The sequence below is a fragment of the Ursus americanus genome, chromosome 15 (genome assembly GCF_024610735.1).
Source record: "Ursus americanus isolate L20-20 chromosome 15, mUrsAme1.1.p, whole genome shotgun sequence".
In the NCBI taxonomy this organism is placed as follows: Eukaryota; Metazoa; Chordata; class Mammalia; order Carnivora; family Ursidae; genus Ursus; species Ursus americanus.
In genome coordinates, this window is record NC_142141.1 from 35644277 (window position 1) to 35661844 (window position 17568).

General features: G+C 49.1%; 1 protein-coding gene across 5 annotated transcripts in view; it reads right to left on the bottom strand.

Annotated features, from left to right (window-relative positions):
- Positions 1–2531: 2531 nt before the first annotated feature.
- EGFLAM (EGF like, fibronectin type III and laminin G domains) overlaps positions 2532–17568 on the bottom strand; it is a 178784-nt gene continuing 163747 nt past the window's right edge. For all 5 annotated transcript variants that reach the window (XM_045787293.2, XM_045787296.2, XM_045787295.2 and 2 more), the window contains 5 exons: positions 17199–17277; positions 13599–13742; positions 7508–7591; positions 4485–4588; positions 2532–3694 (listed from right to left, as the gene is read on the bottom strand). In XM_045787293.2, coding sequence (XP_045643249.2) covers positions 3540–3694; positions 4485–4588; positions 7508–7591; positions 13599–13742; positions 17199–17277 — 566 coding nt within the window. In that variant the 3' untranslated portion in view covers positions 2532–3539. The remainder of the gene's footprint in view (positions 3695–4484; positions 4589–7507; positions 7592–13598; positions 13743–17198; positions 17278–17568) is intronic.

The window sequence follows — 17568 nt, forward strand, 5'->3', positions numbered from 1 at the left end:
TGGGCAGGACAGGGATTGCTTGAACCCCCGACCTCCCTGGCTACCCAAACTTCTCTCGGGACCCCAGGGCCCAGGCAACTTCTTCAGTATTCTTTCAACAGAGCCGCTCCCCAAAAGCTATCCTGTCCCCCTGCTAGTCCCCCCTCCTCAGAATAACAGCACAGCTGCCAGGTGTCAGGCAACAGGTAGAAAGAGGCGGCACAGGGCACAGCAGGTGTGGCTGGAGGAGGGACGGAGGCTGCCCCGTGGGCCCTGCCTGGCTGGGAGGCCACTGACAGCTTCACAGACCTCATCCCTGCCCCCAGGAGGACCGCGGCCGGGGGCACCTTGCTCTGACCGCACCACCTCTCTCAACAGCCTATGCCTTGCTGTGCTGGCCGGATGCCATTAATGGCCCGGACCTTGCACCCTCCCTGGGTGATTTTTTCTCCCCTGCAGAGGTGCGGTCTGCTGCTTCGTCACTTCAGTCAATGGACCTTGACTAACAGGATGTGGCAGAAGGGACATGAGCAGTGCCCAACGTAGGATGTCAAAGGTCTTACGCCTCTGCTCGAGTTTCTTTGCCCTCCTCTCTAGCGAGAAGGGCATGTCAGCCTATCCCCTGGGCCCACGAAGAGGATGAGAGCCACACGGAGCAGACTCAAGTCACCTCACCGGCCCAGCCAAGGCCATCTTAAATGAGCCAACTGCCACCCATGTGAACGGGTCCGGCTGATACCCGAAGGACCAGGTGGTCAAGCCCGGCAAGTTCAGCAGAGCTGCCAAGCCGACTACCAGGGCCTGTGAGCACTAGACCCTTCCAGCGGAGTGCAGGCCCCGAGGCTCTGTGGCTGCGCAGCACGCAGGGTTTGTGGCAAGACGTAACAGACTTGGAGACGACACCAAGGCTCCCACAGAGCCAGCCTGAGCTGGCCTCAGTCTCCTGCCACTGAACCCAGGCCCAAGTCCCCAGCTTCAGAATGCCGTGTGTTTCCCCATCACCACCTCCCCTGTAAATCCGTCCTGTATCTCCTGGGCTTTGTCCACCGGGAGGGTGCAAGAGCCCTGCTCCTGGCTTGGGATATACCTGCCGTGCTCTCTAACCCTGAGCCCCCAGGTGACCTGCACCTGTGGGGGCCTCCCTACTCTGCTGCCCTCTTGTCAGCAGGATCTCCCGTGCCCCCCGCCCACCACTGGGTCACCCTTTCTAACCCCTTCTGCATCCCATCCAGGGGGCAGTGGCCCACAATTCTCATCAGCTTTGACACACACTCCCAGGTCCCTGTCCCTGAGTCATTGCGGTTTTATCCAGAGAACACCTGCAGGGAACAGCAGCTCGTCCACAACACGACTCTTCTGGCTTCCGCTCAGCTGCATATTTTGCTAAAATCGCAATGTTTTATTTGCAGTTGGGGTTTTTTGTTGTTGTTGTTGGGTTTTGGTTTTTGGTTTTTGTTTTTTTGGCTGGAGGAAATGGATTCAGACTGTGCTATGAAAGTGAGCCCACTCGATCTTGGGAAGCACGGGTCCTAGCAGTCTCTAGGGAAGAGGTGTGCAGCCAACAGTGCTTGGGAGGTGGCAAAACCTGCTTTCTAAGACATCCTGACGCAGAACCTTCTGATCGATTCCCTGAAGGGGATAGAGAACACAGACATGTCGGATTAAGGAATGGAATATGCTGGGCTGAGGAAGCAGCACAAAAAAATTGTGCAAAGACATAAAGTCCAGGAAGAGTTCAGGAAACCATGCAGACTATAGATCGAAGGGTACAGGAACACATGTAACAATACGATAGTTCTGTATTTTCTAAGCCGAATGAGCAGGAAGAGTTTGCAATTAACTGAACTAGGGAACAAAACAAAGACCAAAAAAACCACCCCACTTTCTACCATGTGGCTTTCCTGCAAACCGCACTCCCCAGCCGCCATCCGGAGGAGCAAAGGAATTACCAGGACTGTCGCTGGTGTGATCACTGTCCTTATTACCATCGTGCTTGTTGTCCTCCCCCGGGAGGATCCTGATCATTGGAGGGCCCCAAGGCAGGAGGTAGAAGGCTGCAGCACGAGGGGAACATCTCTAGTTTATTTATTCATTTTGCAGAATTCTCAAAGTGCTGACCGCCGTGCTTTTGCCCAAAGCTCAAAGTCTCCGCTGAACGCAGGCTGCACACACCAGGGTCGAGTCCTGACGGACTAATTATAGGCTCTTATGTGATTCGGAGCCTATTTCCCTCCTCTTCGGGGACAGTGTCCATCTCACCTTTCCCTTGGCAAGTGCCGTCCTGGGGATGTGCCAGTGAGCCAGCTGTCTGCAGGGTCACCGCCGACGGCTCAGAGGCAGCACCCCGCTTCTCTGCTTCTCGCCCAGACGCTCAGACCATGCTGAGGGCACCCCTGCCCCAGAACAGCCTTGGAATCACCAACTGTGAGACTCCACTTGCAGGGATCGCGTCTACAGCTCGTGATGAATCGTATCGGTGTCCATCTGTGGACACGGCTTCCGCAGGCATCAGTAACATCTCCCCCAAATGAACAGAAGACTGAATGCATGAGTTCTAGCCTTCTTCATCTCCTTTATTCAGGTTCACTACAGAAGCTCCCTCTTAAAACAAAAATGACAGTGGCCCTCCTCGGTAACGCGCGTGCCTGTTACTCTGCTTATCTGGGAAGCTTCACGTTCATCTCTGCGAGCCGCCAACATCGCCCGCAGAAGAGTCAGCCTCCCCAAGCCGCCCACCCAAGACAGCTACCCCACGCCAACTGATGCCACGAAGGGCCCAAACAAGTCTCTTCGGGGACAATTTTTAGGAAGTGTGCAAAGAATGCAGGGTTGTCCGCACAAACTTGCAAAAGTATACCACGTGGACAATCTGCAGCTATAAAAATATACACATACAAAAAGACAGCTACAAAATCATGGTGCCCACTTTCTTCGATTTGCATTACAAAAAGTAGGGATTTTCCATTAAAGGTAAACTTTGGGGGGGGGGCAGCAGTATAACCGTGATTCCCCCCCTCCCGATTTTCATGGGATGTCAGAGCACACTGAACCAGCCACTGAGGAGGGAAGGGATTAATCCTAATAATTCACGGGCCAAGGTGAGAAATTCAAGGTTCAAGGTCAGATAGTCATTCTGCTGTCAGTAAAAGTGTCATGAGTCAGGGAAGGAGGGAAGTATTTTAATACTGCCCTTTGGGTCTCTTTTTTTTCCTTTCTTTTTTTATGCACTATGAATCACAACATAGTCATTGAGCCGCAGCAGAAGGGCTCTGGAATTTGCAGTGATGTGTGATCTCTGGCAGCCCCTACACATTCAATAGACAAAGTCCGACGCTTCCTACACAGAGTATTCCGTTGGGTTTGGCCCACAGCGTGTCAGCAGGAAAGGCCACTCAGGGACTCCTGTCTTGGTTCTAGTTTCTCATCAGGGGGTACTTTCTCCTTGATGAGAAGAAACACACCTGGTCCCCGGGCCTCTGTGGATGGCACAGGACAGGGTCGCAGGGCCCCGGGGAGTCTCCGCATAGAAGGCTGTGTCCCTTGGGCAAGGCCAGCTGGTGTTACTTGGCTCCGCAAGTGTTGACGTTTTTGCCATCCACAGCGTCTTCCACGAGGGAAATGTGGTAGTCGGTGGACAGCGTGAAATGAGAAACACAGCCCACGAGGCCTCGCATGTATTGCCTGTTAGTCTGCACCGCGATTTCCCTCATTCCACCTGCCAGGAAGCAAGAGGGAGACGGGGTGAGCCAAAGGGGAGCCGGTCTCGTTAGGACACTCGAGTGTTTACTGACCAAGGTGTCCCTCGGCTGACAGGATGAGTGAGGGCTGTGACCCCTCCGACTGCTCAGGGCAGAGCATCGGTCTAATTCATAATAACCCTTGAAGGAACATCGTATCGACCTGACACTCCACCAGAGTGCCCACCTCACGTGTAACCGCTGACCCAGCTGACCACTTGAAACCAAACAGTGCCTGGGCAATTGCGAAACGTTGTATAACATCAACGGAATGCAGCAGGTAGTTAAAGGTGATGTCATCTTAAACCGAAAGAAAGACACTGATACTGAAAGCTTTCAATTAAGTTCACTCTTAGGAAATATCATTTGGATAGAGATCTATTTTCGTGTGCATGTGTCTGCAGTAGCGGTTTCCAAACTATTTACAGAAATACTAGTCATTCTGATTTTGAGAGGTAACAAGAAAGCTCCTCCTTCCTCAGAGGGAACTTTTGGGGCTATATTAAGCAGGTTCTTGTTCTATAAACAAGAAAAGCGTGGTTTTCCTGGTGGATCAGTCCAAAGCACAAAAGCATCTAAGTGCTTCCTGCCCCCTCAGCCATGAGTCAGAAGTTCAGAAAATGGAAGAACAGAATTATCTGGCAAGCTTCCCAATTTCCTAGTATTTGATCCGGGGAAGTGCACCTCTTTGGGGGAACCCCACCATGACAAATGGAGGCCTAACAAGAAGCCACTGGCGGAATTCAGAGTTGGTCAAAGGTCACTTACCCACATACAGAACTCCATTGCTGTTGAGCTGCCGCATCATGCCAGGTGACCTGCCTGTCCTGGCCCCATAGTCGTCCACTGTTATCTTTCCAGATTGGCCGTCCCTGTAGAAACCACCATCGTTGGTGCTTGATTCAATTATTCATTCATTTTAATAAAACTGTATTTAGGTACCTACTCTGTTCCAGGCACTATGCTAAATGATGGAGGTGCAAAAGTGAAAAAAAAAAAAATCCCTGGCCCTCAGGAGTTTATGGTTTCCCAAAGCAAACAAAAAAAATTCAAATTGTCCGTGACAACACTGTGTCACACTACGCCACGGCAGAGGAATGCCAGGATGCTGCGGAACACAGGAGGAGAGAGGGTCAGGAAAGCTTCAAGGGAGATTCGGTCCGAGATGAGCTTCGAAGGCCGGGTAGGGTCAGGTGAAGGAGGAGAGTAGTGCAAACAGGAAGTGGCAATGCCAAAGAGAGAAAAGATAGGGGGTTGGTATAGGCTGGGCATAGAGAATTCTGGAGGTGGGAGGAGAGTGGCCAGAAGCAGATGGTGAAGGGCATTTCTCCTGAAGGGAGCCAGAGAAGAACAGAACTGTAAGGGGAAGAGTGGTGGGGACATGGGGACACGGGGTGAGTTTGAACAGTATTCTAAGCAAAACGGGAAGGCAATGAAGCAGGTAAAGGATTACTCTAGGGGAGGACAAAGAATGGCTGAGAAGTTTCTAAAGGACCCAGAGAGTCGCCGCCCAAAAGTGACTCAGAGGACAGTGGAGTGGAGGGGTTCATCTGTGGCAAGGGCTTTGCCATTTTCTAAGCTGGTTTCCCACACTATCTAGTCCCAGGGACCTTCTTCAAAAAACCAGCTGTTTGTATGGCTCTTGGAGGGCTGTACCAACCCAGGCTGTACTGTTTTTCTTTTTAGGAGTTCATTACTGATCTTCTAATATTCCTTTTTTATAGCAAACTGTTCTTGTTTCTTGGATCACTAGTCTCTCTTATCTCTTTGACAGTAGTAATATGTTTTATCATTTTTTTCATTCAAGTCTCTGTTTCCTTCAAATTGCTTTGTTATGTTGATTTGTTCTGCTATCCATCTTTTACATCGGAGATTTTTTCAAATGCCTACTGATTCCTGACTGCCGCTTCACAGTTAAGTGAAGAGAAAAAGCACTGGAGTGCTTGGGTGGCTCAGTCGGTTAAGCGTCCAATTCCGAGCCCCACTATAGGCTCTGCGCTCAGCTGGGAGTCTGCTGGAGACTCTCTCTCTCCGTCTCCCTCCCTTTCTGCCCCTCCTCCCACTTGTGTGCACACTCTCTCTAAAATAAATAAATAAAATCTTTAAAAAAGAAGAAAAGCACTAAAAAGCAGACTGGAAGCTCTGTGAGCAGGATGGGTTCTGCTGACTGGGGCTTTGTAGTACTGGGAGCTGGCTCAATCATTTTCTTGGGGGACACCTGAATTTTCTACTTTCCTTACTGTGGGGGTTAGGCCTGGCTCCCAGCATTCCGGAATCTCACTGAGGGAAGAATTATGGGGTTCTTAATATTCAACGTATGAGTGTGCATACAGTCCCGAGCTTTAATTTATTTAGTTTATACAGTACACAGTGGTCCAGTATTTAGTTATGCCTAGTGCCACCAGCTCAGAACCTTATTTTACTTTCTCCAGAGAACTGCCTTGCGTTATTTTCCCATGGGCAGGGAAAGGGTAGTGTGCCAGCTAGATGAGATAGAAAAGGGGCTTGGGTTCTAAGTCCTCAAGTAAATTCAAGTACATATTTTGAAATCAATCTTCCCGCTTTTAGCCCTTCCTTCACCTTCCAGAGGTTCCTGGCTCTACCCTTTTTTGGAGGATACGATAATATAAATCCAGTTGGCCAGGCCTCACATCTAGGTAGGAACTCTTCTAGTAACGAGCTTTAGAGGTAATTGTGTTCTGCCCTCATCCTCGAGAACGTACGCTGCCTCCCCACTTCGGATATGCTTTTTTAGAATCTCATTCCTAAATGCTGTCATGGGCAATGCCCCCAACAGCTTGCCTTGCCTGACCTGCCTTTTCCACCCCCTTACCATTACTCTAAAAAATTCCATTTCCCCCCCACTTTATTTCATCTAAGAATTTTTTGTTTTTTTACATCTCTGAAATGAGGCTATGCCTTATAATCAATGGCTCTTAGGTTTGAAAAAACATGGTATCAACTTCTAAGGTAATAAGTAATGGACGGGAGAGTGGGGTCCAGCAAGACCACTCCACCCACAGCCCATATGTGAGCTGAGAAGGAAACTGACCATGGTAGCCCCATGGTTCCCCTGCCTCACTCATGACCTCACCCACAGACCTCCCTGGGAAGGGCTATGGTAAATGCTCAGGGAACCTGAACCACAGACTTTATTCAGCTCAACTCCTGGAACCTTCATCTAACATGGCAAGACTGACATTTTTTTACAGAGCTAAGTTTGGGCCTGTTCTTTGGTTTCTCAGAATATACTGTTAAGAATATGGACAGAGGTTACTAAAACTAATTTTAAAGGAACGATTCACCCAAAGTTAATCAGAAGTCACGGTAGTGACCTCTGTGAAGGGGGAGAAAGGTCACTGGGGCAGGGCATACACAGCTTCTAAAGCTCAGGTAATGAAATGTCAAAAAAAAAAAAAAATAGTGGACAATTGCCTACACAGTGAGATTTGAAGCTTTCCTCAAAGTCCACCGGCCCTGAAATCTGATCCCACTAGGGTAGATCTAGATCTCACAAGACAGCAAGGCTCTCTTCCAGTTTAGCCATCAAAAAGTTCTGTCTCTGGAAGATCTCTGTCGAGCACAGACTTGGAAGGTCAGGCTCTCTGGCCTGTCGGTGTTCGGGAAAAGCAAGGGGAAAATTAGTCACAAAACGCCCTGAACGACCCGGGTCAGAAGCAGTAGGATGCCAGGCCGGTTGGGGAGCAGGACACTGGGGCCACAGGGATGTGGACAGCACATCCACTTCTTGCTGGGCTCCGGTTCTGTCTCAGCCTGTGGTGGGGACTCACCTAACAGCCTTGACTCGGTGCCACCGACCGTCACTGAAGGAGCCATTAACCATGATGGTGGCCACTCCACTGCCCAGGTTGTAGCTAACAGCACGAGAGAGAAACAGACAGAATCAAGTCACGTACAGACAGACAGGCAACCACAAACGATTGTCATTGCAAATATTCCTTGGAACTCAGAATGCAGTTTCCTTAGTACAAAACAAAACAATTATTTGTAAAAAGCATTAGGTTTCCAGGCTAGGCCATGAATGATCCAAAACAAACAAAAAAAAAGTTCTCTTTAAATTCCAATCATAGTAAAATATACGTAACACAAAATTCACCACTTTAACCATTTTCAAGGGTAAGTTAGGTTGTGTTGAGGACGTTTACATTGCTGTGGAAGAAATGTCCAAAACTCGTTTTATCTTGCAAAACTGAAGCTCTACACCCCTGAAATTACAACACCCCATCCACCCTCTCCCTGGCCTCTGGAAACCACCGCTCTGCTTTCTCTCCGTGACTTTGACTACTTGAGATACCTCACGGAAGTAGAACCAGTGTTTGTCTCTTTGTGAAAGGCTTCTTTCATTCAGCACAACGTCCTCAAGGTGTTTGTCGGTGGGTTTGTTTTGGCCCCGTGTACAGAAGCATCAGTCCTACAGCCTCAGGAGCAAGAAGGGCTTCATCATTTGTAATGTGTTGTACTAGGTCAAATACTATCTCCCCAAAATTAATGTTCACCCAGAACCTCAGAATGTGACCTTATTTGGAAAGAGAGTCTTTGCAGATGTAATTAGTTAAGATGAAGTCATCCTGGGTTAGGGTGGCCCTAAACCCAATATGTCCTCATAAAAAAGGGGAAATTTGGGGGACACAGAGACAGAGACACGTAGGGAAGAACGCCACATGAAGATGCAGGCAGAGATTGGAATGGTGCATCCGTACACCAAGGAACACCAAGAATTGCCAGCAACCACCACTACCTGGCAGAAAGGGATAGAACATTCTCCCTCAGAGCCCCCCCACCGAAGGAACCCACCCTGCCAACACCCGCGTGTCAGACCTCTCTCCTGCAGAGCTCTGAGAGAATACATTTCTATTGTTTGAAGTCACCCAACTTGTAGTAATTTGTTACGGCAGCTCTCAGAAACTAATACATGTGTTTTCACTTTCTGAAAAACAAAGGAAAACAGAACACGGCGGAGTGGGCTGAGCCCCAAAGAGATCAGAAGAATCTGCCTAAAATCCCGAGGCTAATGGATAGGACTGAACTTGGTATCTGATCTGCTCCTCCCTCCCCGTTACTCTGATACCAGCCCCCCTCAGGAACTTTGTATTTTCTACGTCAGTTTCCAGATGCCCTCATACCCTACAGGTCTCAGAAGATGTGCACGTGCTGTTTACCAGAGAGAAATGTCCCTCTCAGTCCAGTGCTCATTTAATAATTCTAGTTTAATTCAATTCAACAAATATTTCGTGAGTGACTACTCCAGGCTGGGCACTGGGCCAACTGCCTAGACCTCCCCTTGATAATGTAATAAAGCCTAACATAATCACGCTTTTCAAAGAAAATGTGTTCCACCAGGGCACCTCTCTCCTCAACTTATAAGAGGACATGGCTCTCCGTGACTTCATCGGCCAAGAAATAGGAATGTTGAAAGGAAACCTGGATTAGTTACTGAGCTCTTCCATGCACTTACTCTGAGAAAGGAGCAAGAAGAGAAAGCACTTGGCTTTCCCCAGGGAAAGCATGATGGGTCCTTTCTGTAATCATGGAGGCTCCAAGGAGTGACCCAGCCCATTAATACCGAACCAAGCACACAACTTGGGTGACCTGACAAGCTAGGAAACACAGCTGTCACTCTGATCCTGAAAAGTTTAGGGCTTCCTAATGAATTTTCCCACATCCATTGTCTCCTTGTAAGAAGCAGCCTGGAGGTGGGATTTTCAGATTTAATTATTTAGTGGCCAAATAACTTTTGGAAGAAACGAATGAGGATGAAGCAGGGCTGAGAGCTGGTTGGCACAATGGAGCTGAATCACCAGGCGTGGCTTGAATGAAAGGCAGAGCAGGGCAGTACAAAGAGCATGGGCATTGGATTAGACTAGCCTGCCTTGATTCCCAGTCTTGTCGATGACTAACTCTGTGACCTTGGCCATTTGCCCCATCTCTCTGAGACTGTTTCCTCATCTGTGAAATGGGGGTAACAATGCCTTCCCTAAAGGACTGTAGGGAATAGTACATAAAAGAGGATGGCAATAGTAAGATCCAAACAAACAACCCCACCACCCCAATATATGCAGTCTTTAATGCAGCTCACATTCGAGGTTGACAATATATGCGGAGGAACCAGGAGTAAGGGGAAAGTTGCCACCAACAGTTAAACTCATCAAGCCTCTTCTGGAAGAGTAGTCATGTGTGAGAGTGAACCAACGGGCTGTAAATATGTAACGAAAAAGGTCAGGAAAACCCAGATCTCAGAATCAAGGTGACTTGGGGATAATCTCAGGGACGCTAGACTGGAACATGATTGTGACCCAGTGAATGGAAACCTTTTAGGTGTGTTTGGACAAAAGACAGGCTTTCTTCTGTTCTCCAACCTGGTAACGCTCCTGTTCATGCAAAGAGCCAGAACGTGCTCAAGGGAGTCAACAATGACCCTAGAAGCCAGGAATCTAGCCCTCATTGGGGGTGGAGGTTGGGGAGGCAACTCAGTTGGCCTCTCCACGGCCTGACTCTCCAACAGCCCCCACCACTCTATCCCACCCTCCAACTACCCTCCTGCTTCCCCAGACACCCTGTCACCCTGCAATATCTCTTTGTGGTTTTTTGTTTGTTTGTTTGTTTGTTTGTTTGTTTGTTTGTTTGTTTTTTAAAAATAATAAAGACCAAGAACAGATGGTTACCAGCATTGGGAGAGGGCATGCGGGAGCTCTCTGGGTGTGAGAAATGTTCTCTATCTTGTTCTGGGTGGTGGTTACACAGGTGTCTACATGTTTAAAAATTTTTCAAAGTTATCAAGCTGTACACCTAACACTTCTACACTCCATGTAAGTTATACCTCAGTTTAAAAAGAAAAGGTAGAAACATACGAATGAATGAATAAATGCACGAATGAATGAATAAATGCACAGATGAAAGCATGTCTGGCTTCTCTATCAATGCCTTGTGAATCTGGTTAGCATGACTTTGTTATTCTGATCCAAATTTACCTGCTCAACTTGCTGTGCACAGGAGGCTATGGGGCTGAGCACTGAGGTGGGCCGCCAGGAAGGGCGACCAGGTGAGGTCTTTTGGAAACCACGTGGCTGTCTCCATGTGGTGACCCCCCCCCCCCCCGCCAACTTAGTCGTACCCCCTTTGAACTGCAGCACAGGGCATTTTGCTAATGTCAGATCTCTTCCTTTCATCTGTTGCATGGAAATGTTACCAAGGTCACATGGAAGTAGTGGGAAGCCTGTCAATCAGGTGGTTTTCACAAACCTGTTCACTGGCTTTTAGACCCCATACACAATCATAAAACGTAATGAAACAAAACCACCCAAACTATACTCAGCTGAACACTTTGACTCCCTTTCTTCTACTTAATCTTGTACATAGACACCCAGAAAACATTTGCTCCAAGGTAACAGTTTTAATAATCAGTACCACTAACAGCTGGATAGGCCAGACCCTGCACTAAGCCCTTCACGTGAATTAACTCATTCAGTCCACACAACTGTTTGCTTCTAGTTTTTCCAGAGAGGCAGGGTAACTCGCCCAATGTCATGTGGCCATGGAAATGGCACATGTCTGACTCCAAAGCCCAGGCAGGTGACCATTTCAGACCCTGTTTCTTAGGGCCTGGTTCCTGATCGTTTCCAATCGGATTCTGGTGCCCACGAGGCCCTGGGCCATCAAAATCTCTGGGGGGGTCCCAGGAATCGACCTCTGAGACCAGTCCCCCACCCCACCCCGCACTGACTCTGTACATGGACATTTCAAACGAAAGGCCTGCATCTGAACTCCTTTCCATGTCCGGCCTCCCGCAGTGCTTCCCACGTCTGTGCAGGGTGAATGGACGCGGCAAGTGACAGCCCAGAGGAAGGAAGCGCAGCAGAGGCAGCGACGCCGCAGCTCCAGGCCCAGGGACCCGGCGGGCGCAGACGTCTGCCTCCGTGGGGGGCAAAGCCGGGCGTCCTTCACACACAACACAGCCACGACTCCAGGCTAAGAGAAACACACCGGGCCCGTTTTCAGAATCCTGAGGGAGAACTGGTAACAGAAGAAAAATGTCTGGGATGCAGGGGAGCTGTCAGAAGGGTGTCCCGGGGGTGTGGGAAGTGGGGGCTGGCCAGCTGCGAGAGTCCAGAGCCGGTGGGAGTTGCGCGGTGGCCCTGAGCACAGTTCCCCTGTCCGGGGCCGGCGGTTTAGGGGGGAAGCTGGGCCTCCCACCCACGGCTGAGCTACTGTTTCAGTTCCCTTTTCTGGGCACAATCAAGTACTTGAGGCCTTGGTGAGGTTAACCACAGGAAAACCACAAGAAAATGGCTTCGCGGCAGCCAGCCTGAAACTGGGGTGTGAAGAGCTCTGTGTTTGACCTCAGGGCCAAGGGGGGAAAGGGAGCCGAGACGGGGAGAGCTGCTCCCACCGGCCAGCCTGGAGCCTTCAACCACACGGTCTCTCACAAGTCCCCGATGATCACAGGATTGCGTCCCTCAGCACGCTCTGCTGTTTAGGGGCAAGCGTGATGTTGGACAAGTGACATTTCCTCTCAGATGCCTTTTATTCAAACTGAAAAGACTTACATTATTCTACTCAGGCTGTCAGTAATCCCCGTGCATGATCCACAGAAGCCCCAGAATTAAATCTTCGTCTTTTCCACAGGTCAGTCATCTTTGTTTTTGATTCCAACTGATTCTATATATTTAGTGAATTTGTGCTAGTCCCTGGAGGGGGACTGAAAGAAGGAAAAGCCAGAGAAATTCCTACCCCCATAGAGCAGATAGACCATCTAGAGACCAGGCAGGGGTTTCAAACCTTAGAGAACACAGAATCACCTGGAGAAACAGTGAAAACAGACTGCTGGGCTCCACCCCTAGAGCTGTTCTGTTCAGTAGGCCAAGGGTGGGGCCTGAGAATTTGCATTTCTAACAAGTTTCCAGGTGACACTGATGCTGCTGGTCCAGAGACCCTGCTCTGAGAATCGTGGGTCTGGACAAGTTATTTCTAACCTCAAACAAGGGTGTATCATCACAATCTCTACAGAAACTTTCTCATGTCATGTAAGCCAGCCCGCCCACTGTGGTGGGGAGAGGTGGTCTAGGTAATCCTTTATCTACTTCATTTGCTCCAAGGTAACAGCTATCCATTTGACAAATTTGGGAACAGTCTCAAGTCACTCAAAAGAGGTTAGAACTTCCAGGACTGCCTTATCAGTATCACCCAAGAAGCATTTACAAAAATCCAAATGTTGGGCTGATCTACTGACACGTGAGTCCGTGCTTTGCGGGGAGAGACTGGAAGGCAGGCATTCTCCTTCCCAAGGCCGCACAGCTAACAGGGAGCAGACTCAGAATTTACGGGCAGGTCCCTCGACCTTAGCTGCTCACATCTCTCTGAGCTAGTTTGAGCTGAGTCCTCACATCCACGCTCAGCACTATCAAAGTCCTCTTTCTACTACATTCTAATCTGCAAGTGGGGAGCATGTGGCAGCAACATACTAGAACAGGGGTCAAAAAATGTTCTGTAAAGGGCCAGATGATAAATACTTTAGGCTTTGCCATAGAGTCCCTATTGAAACTACTCAAGTGTGCCACCATAGCATGAAAATAATCAGATAATATATAAATGAATGCGTATGGCAGAATTCCAACATAACTTCATTTACAAAAATGGGTGATGGGCTGGATTTGGCCCTCAGGCTAAAATTTGCCGACTGATGCTCTAAGAAGGTGGATGCTGGAAAGAAACACCAGGAGCCTCAAATAAGCCTGGACCTTCAGGCAACAGTCCATTCCAGCAGACTGGGAGCTGGCTTACTTCGGCATCCCTCTGTTTGGGCATGATCAGCACTGTCTGCGAAAGATCGCAAGGTGACGCTGAAGACAACTGGCGAGGGGTTACCTGAACACCAGGGCTCCGTCTTGAAGGCCCAAGGAAATGAAGTCACTGTTGGGTTTCATGGGGCTATCTCCTCTCCACATCAATAGACCATCTTTCGCAGTTGTCTTAAACCTCATGAATGCATTCGATCTTGATCCGGATACCCTGGGGAAAATCCATAAACAATTGCCACAGATCAACCAGTCCAGTCTCCACCAACGTCCACTCTGAGAAGTCTCAGTTTTGTCTGCCGGCCCCGAGGAGCCAGGTGGAAGGGTAGTCTGGCATTTCTGACACGTACTACCAGGAAATTAAAAATGGCATCACCACCACAAGCTATATGATGGCCTAAAATTCTGGATTACTCATTTTGTAGCAGTATCCCCCTCCCCACACGTGGTGAAACTCCACAAGAGGGCACCTGATGAGTCACAGATTAGCCAGACTCTGGCCACTGCCAGCCTCGAGGCTGTACATCCAAGATACACCTCAGTCTTCCCTCCTTCCTGTCCCACCCGCAAGGGGCCTTGGAATAGCGTTCCTCATTCCATAATTGCCAAGAGGTTCAAGTTGGCAGCTCTCTGGGCTATGGTCATGGCTAGGGATGGCCCGCTCTGGCACTGACTATCCTTGAGGGAAGAGAAGGGGTGACTGGACAGGGGGCAGAGTGTCAGACAAGGCAGGTGGTTAGATGGGATAACAGTCTTGAGAGCTGCTAGGGCGGAGGCAGGGTGGAGAGGAACAGGAAGCTGAGAGGAACGGAGGGGTGCTTACACAGGTCAGCTCCTACCCCTACAGCCATGGCTGGGGACAGGATCACACGCTTATGGGTTCTTATCAATTCTTGGGAACAGACTAATTCAGAAATCTAGTCTCACTAAGGTGAACAGGGTTTCACCTGATATAAGGAGAGAAGCGAGCATGAGGTCTTTAAATAAAAGGCGAGATAACAGTAAACATAATTCAATATTGCTCCTGATACGGCACTACTGGGAAAGTCTCCTTTTCTATTTTCTTATCCCTTGTACCATCCCTGTCTCACCTACCCGCTCAGGAGCTGCAGAGTGTATTCATTACAGACCCTCCTCTACTTACTGTGGGGTGACACTCCGATTAACCCATCATAAATTGAAAATATCCTAAATCGAAAATGCATTTAATACACCTCACCTACTGAACACCGTAGCTTAGCCCAGTCTACCTTAAATGTGCTCAGAACACTTCCACTAGCCTACACTAGAGCAGAATCACCTAAAACAAAGCCTGTTTTCTAGTAAAGTGTTGACTATCTCAGGTAACTTACTGAATACCATACTGCAAGTGAAAACCAGAATAGTTGTTGTACGGGAACAGAATGGTCGTAAGCGCATCGGTTGTTCATGCTCGTGATGGTCGGGCTGCACGGGAGCGGCGGCCACTGCCACTGCCCAGGACCGTGAGAGAGGATCCTATCACACATCACTAGCCTGGGAGAAGATCACAATTCAAAATTCAAAGTATGGCTTCTAAGGAATGCATATTCCTTTGGCACCACAGTGAAGCTGAAAAGTCGTTAGTCGAACCATCAAAACGCGGGGACTATCTACAGTGAACAGTGGAGGGGACTCTTGTCTAGGCTTCCCAGAACCTGACCAAGTTTACCTTCCCCATGCAGGGCCTCAGAGTGAAGCAGGGAGAAGGAGGGTCTGTAATGGTGACTTTGCCACCAGGCCAGGTGCAGAGAATCCAGTCCTGGTCTACTCCCTAGAGACCTGCTTTTTTCTATCTTTTACTCCGGGGTCCTTCCTTCCCTCACTCGCTTTGGATACACTGATTAGCGTAAGCCAATCATAATGGCTCCATTTCTCTTGCTGTGATTGGTTTAAGGGTGGGCACGTGACTGATACTGTCCAATGACACAGAGGAAATTTATCAGAAGGATTCTAGGAAAGATTCTTTTCGAGTTGCATGAAAAAAAATTTTTCCTTCCACTGAATATTGCCCTGACGTATAGCCATTTTATGAGCATCTTATGGACAGCCGTCTTATAACCACAGAGTGCCGCCGGAGAATATCCTGAGGATAACAAGGTGGGAAGATGGAAGAGACTTAGGTCTTTGATGATACAGTTGAATCTCTGAATTAATCCATCCAGGAACCAGTCTAAGTCTGGACTGCTTGTTACGTGATCTAATAAATGCCCTTCGTGTTGAAGACATTTGAGCTGAGTTTTCTGTTACTTGCAGCCAAAGGCATTCAACTGAAACAGACCCTGATCTCAACTTTTACTTGCAGCTTCACACACATGCATATAGACGTGCACGTACACGCATGTACACAATTGTTTTGGTTTGGGGCCCTGTACCTCCCATTCTCACCGAACTCCTCTACTCCCCCAAACCACCTGGTGCCTCGTACTAAGTCCCAGGGGGCTGAAGGCTTGCGCCCCTTTCACAAGGTCTTGTTTTCTGGAGACTGAATGCCCTTGCATCTTAGGGGAGAAAGGGCTGAAGAAGGAAGAAGCTCTCTCTGGGCTGGGAATCTATTTTGTCTAAGGCTCCATGCAAAGACAACCTAGATAAATACAACATGCGATTAAAGAAATAAAGTGATGTCCGTCTGGTGTGCTTTCAGAGTTACCAGGTACATCCAATGCCCTGGGAAAATTTCTCTCAACCACTTTTGTTCCTTGAAAAGCCCCCAAACTCTACCCTAAGAACTGGGTGCCTTTAGCTTAAAGCTTTGCCTTAGTCTGTTAAGATGTAATCAACCTGAAGAAGAAGGAAAATTCTAGAATGATGGTGCTGGTGGGAGGGTGGGGGATGGCACCCTATAAACTACAAAGAACTAGAGGAGGAAAAAGAAAGAGAGAAGAGCAAGGTGGAAGCACCACAGATGAGTCTGGCTAACGTGAGGACTCTAACTATGGCCAGCCTTTCCCTTGTCATGTGAGCACGCGATTCCAAACCAGGAGCCTGGACTCCAGAGCAGGGGTAGGAGCTTCTGCCACCAGGCAAGAAAAGCCATGGCTAGGACCTGGGCATCTCCTTGGACCAGGCTTTTGTATCCGCATGAGGAGAGCTGAGAAGCCCCTCACTGAACTGGCCAGAGCCTGAAGAAGATCGTAGAGCTTTGCCGAGGAAGACCAAGGTAGCCCATGGACTTGAAGACTGTCTGGTGGCAGGGCTGGGGGGGCACTTACGCTGCTGGCTCCAGGCAGGGCTGCACGCTATGGCCACAGGACAGCACGAAGCTAACTGCCCCCCCCGAGGGGGTGGGAATCACACTCAGAACCTCAGCTTGGAGCATGTCAAGTTCTCACTGCTTCTCAAAGCCCGGATACTGGAAACCCTGGGGCTAGGCATGCTCCTCTCTCCAGGCCCTTTGACCAGAAAGGGTCTGGGTTGTTTGTAACAGTGTTGTCTGAAAGGCAGTACTTTTCAAGTCTAGTTTGGTTTTGTTGTTTGTTTTGTTCTAGTTTCTATGTTTATTTTGTGGGGGGCTTCCCCCCCCCCGAGGCCATGGCTCAAAAGCCTTCTCTGAGAATTATCTCTGGCAAGTAAGATAAGGAAAAGTCTTGGGAAAGACTTTGAGAAATCGATCCCTGCAGAGATAAGGAAGGTGCCCACTGTAACTTATTACCTCTTGAGGATATCTGGGTTGTCGTAGACCAGGTAGCTGCGGCCAATAAATTGTGGGATCTCGATGGCTTCTGTGATGGCTGAGATAGAACAGAAAATGGAGGTTACATGGTATAAGGCTCTCTTGACCCCAGCCCTCCACCACAGGGCAGGAAAATACAAAGGAAGCCAGCTCCTGGAAATGGGACATTTAACAACTTGTCAGCCCCTTCCTCTTGGCTGCCCACGCACTTGGCCAGGTCTGGAGCTGCCTGTCATGGCCTGGGGTTGGTGTCTCCCTGTGGTCGCCTGCCTGGGGCTGGCTGTCACTGTGATTGGCCTCGGCACTGCTGAGAAGTCCTTGCAGTATGCTGAAACTTGAACTGCGCCCA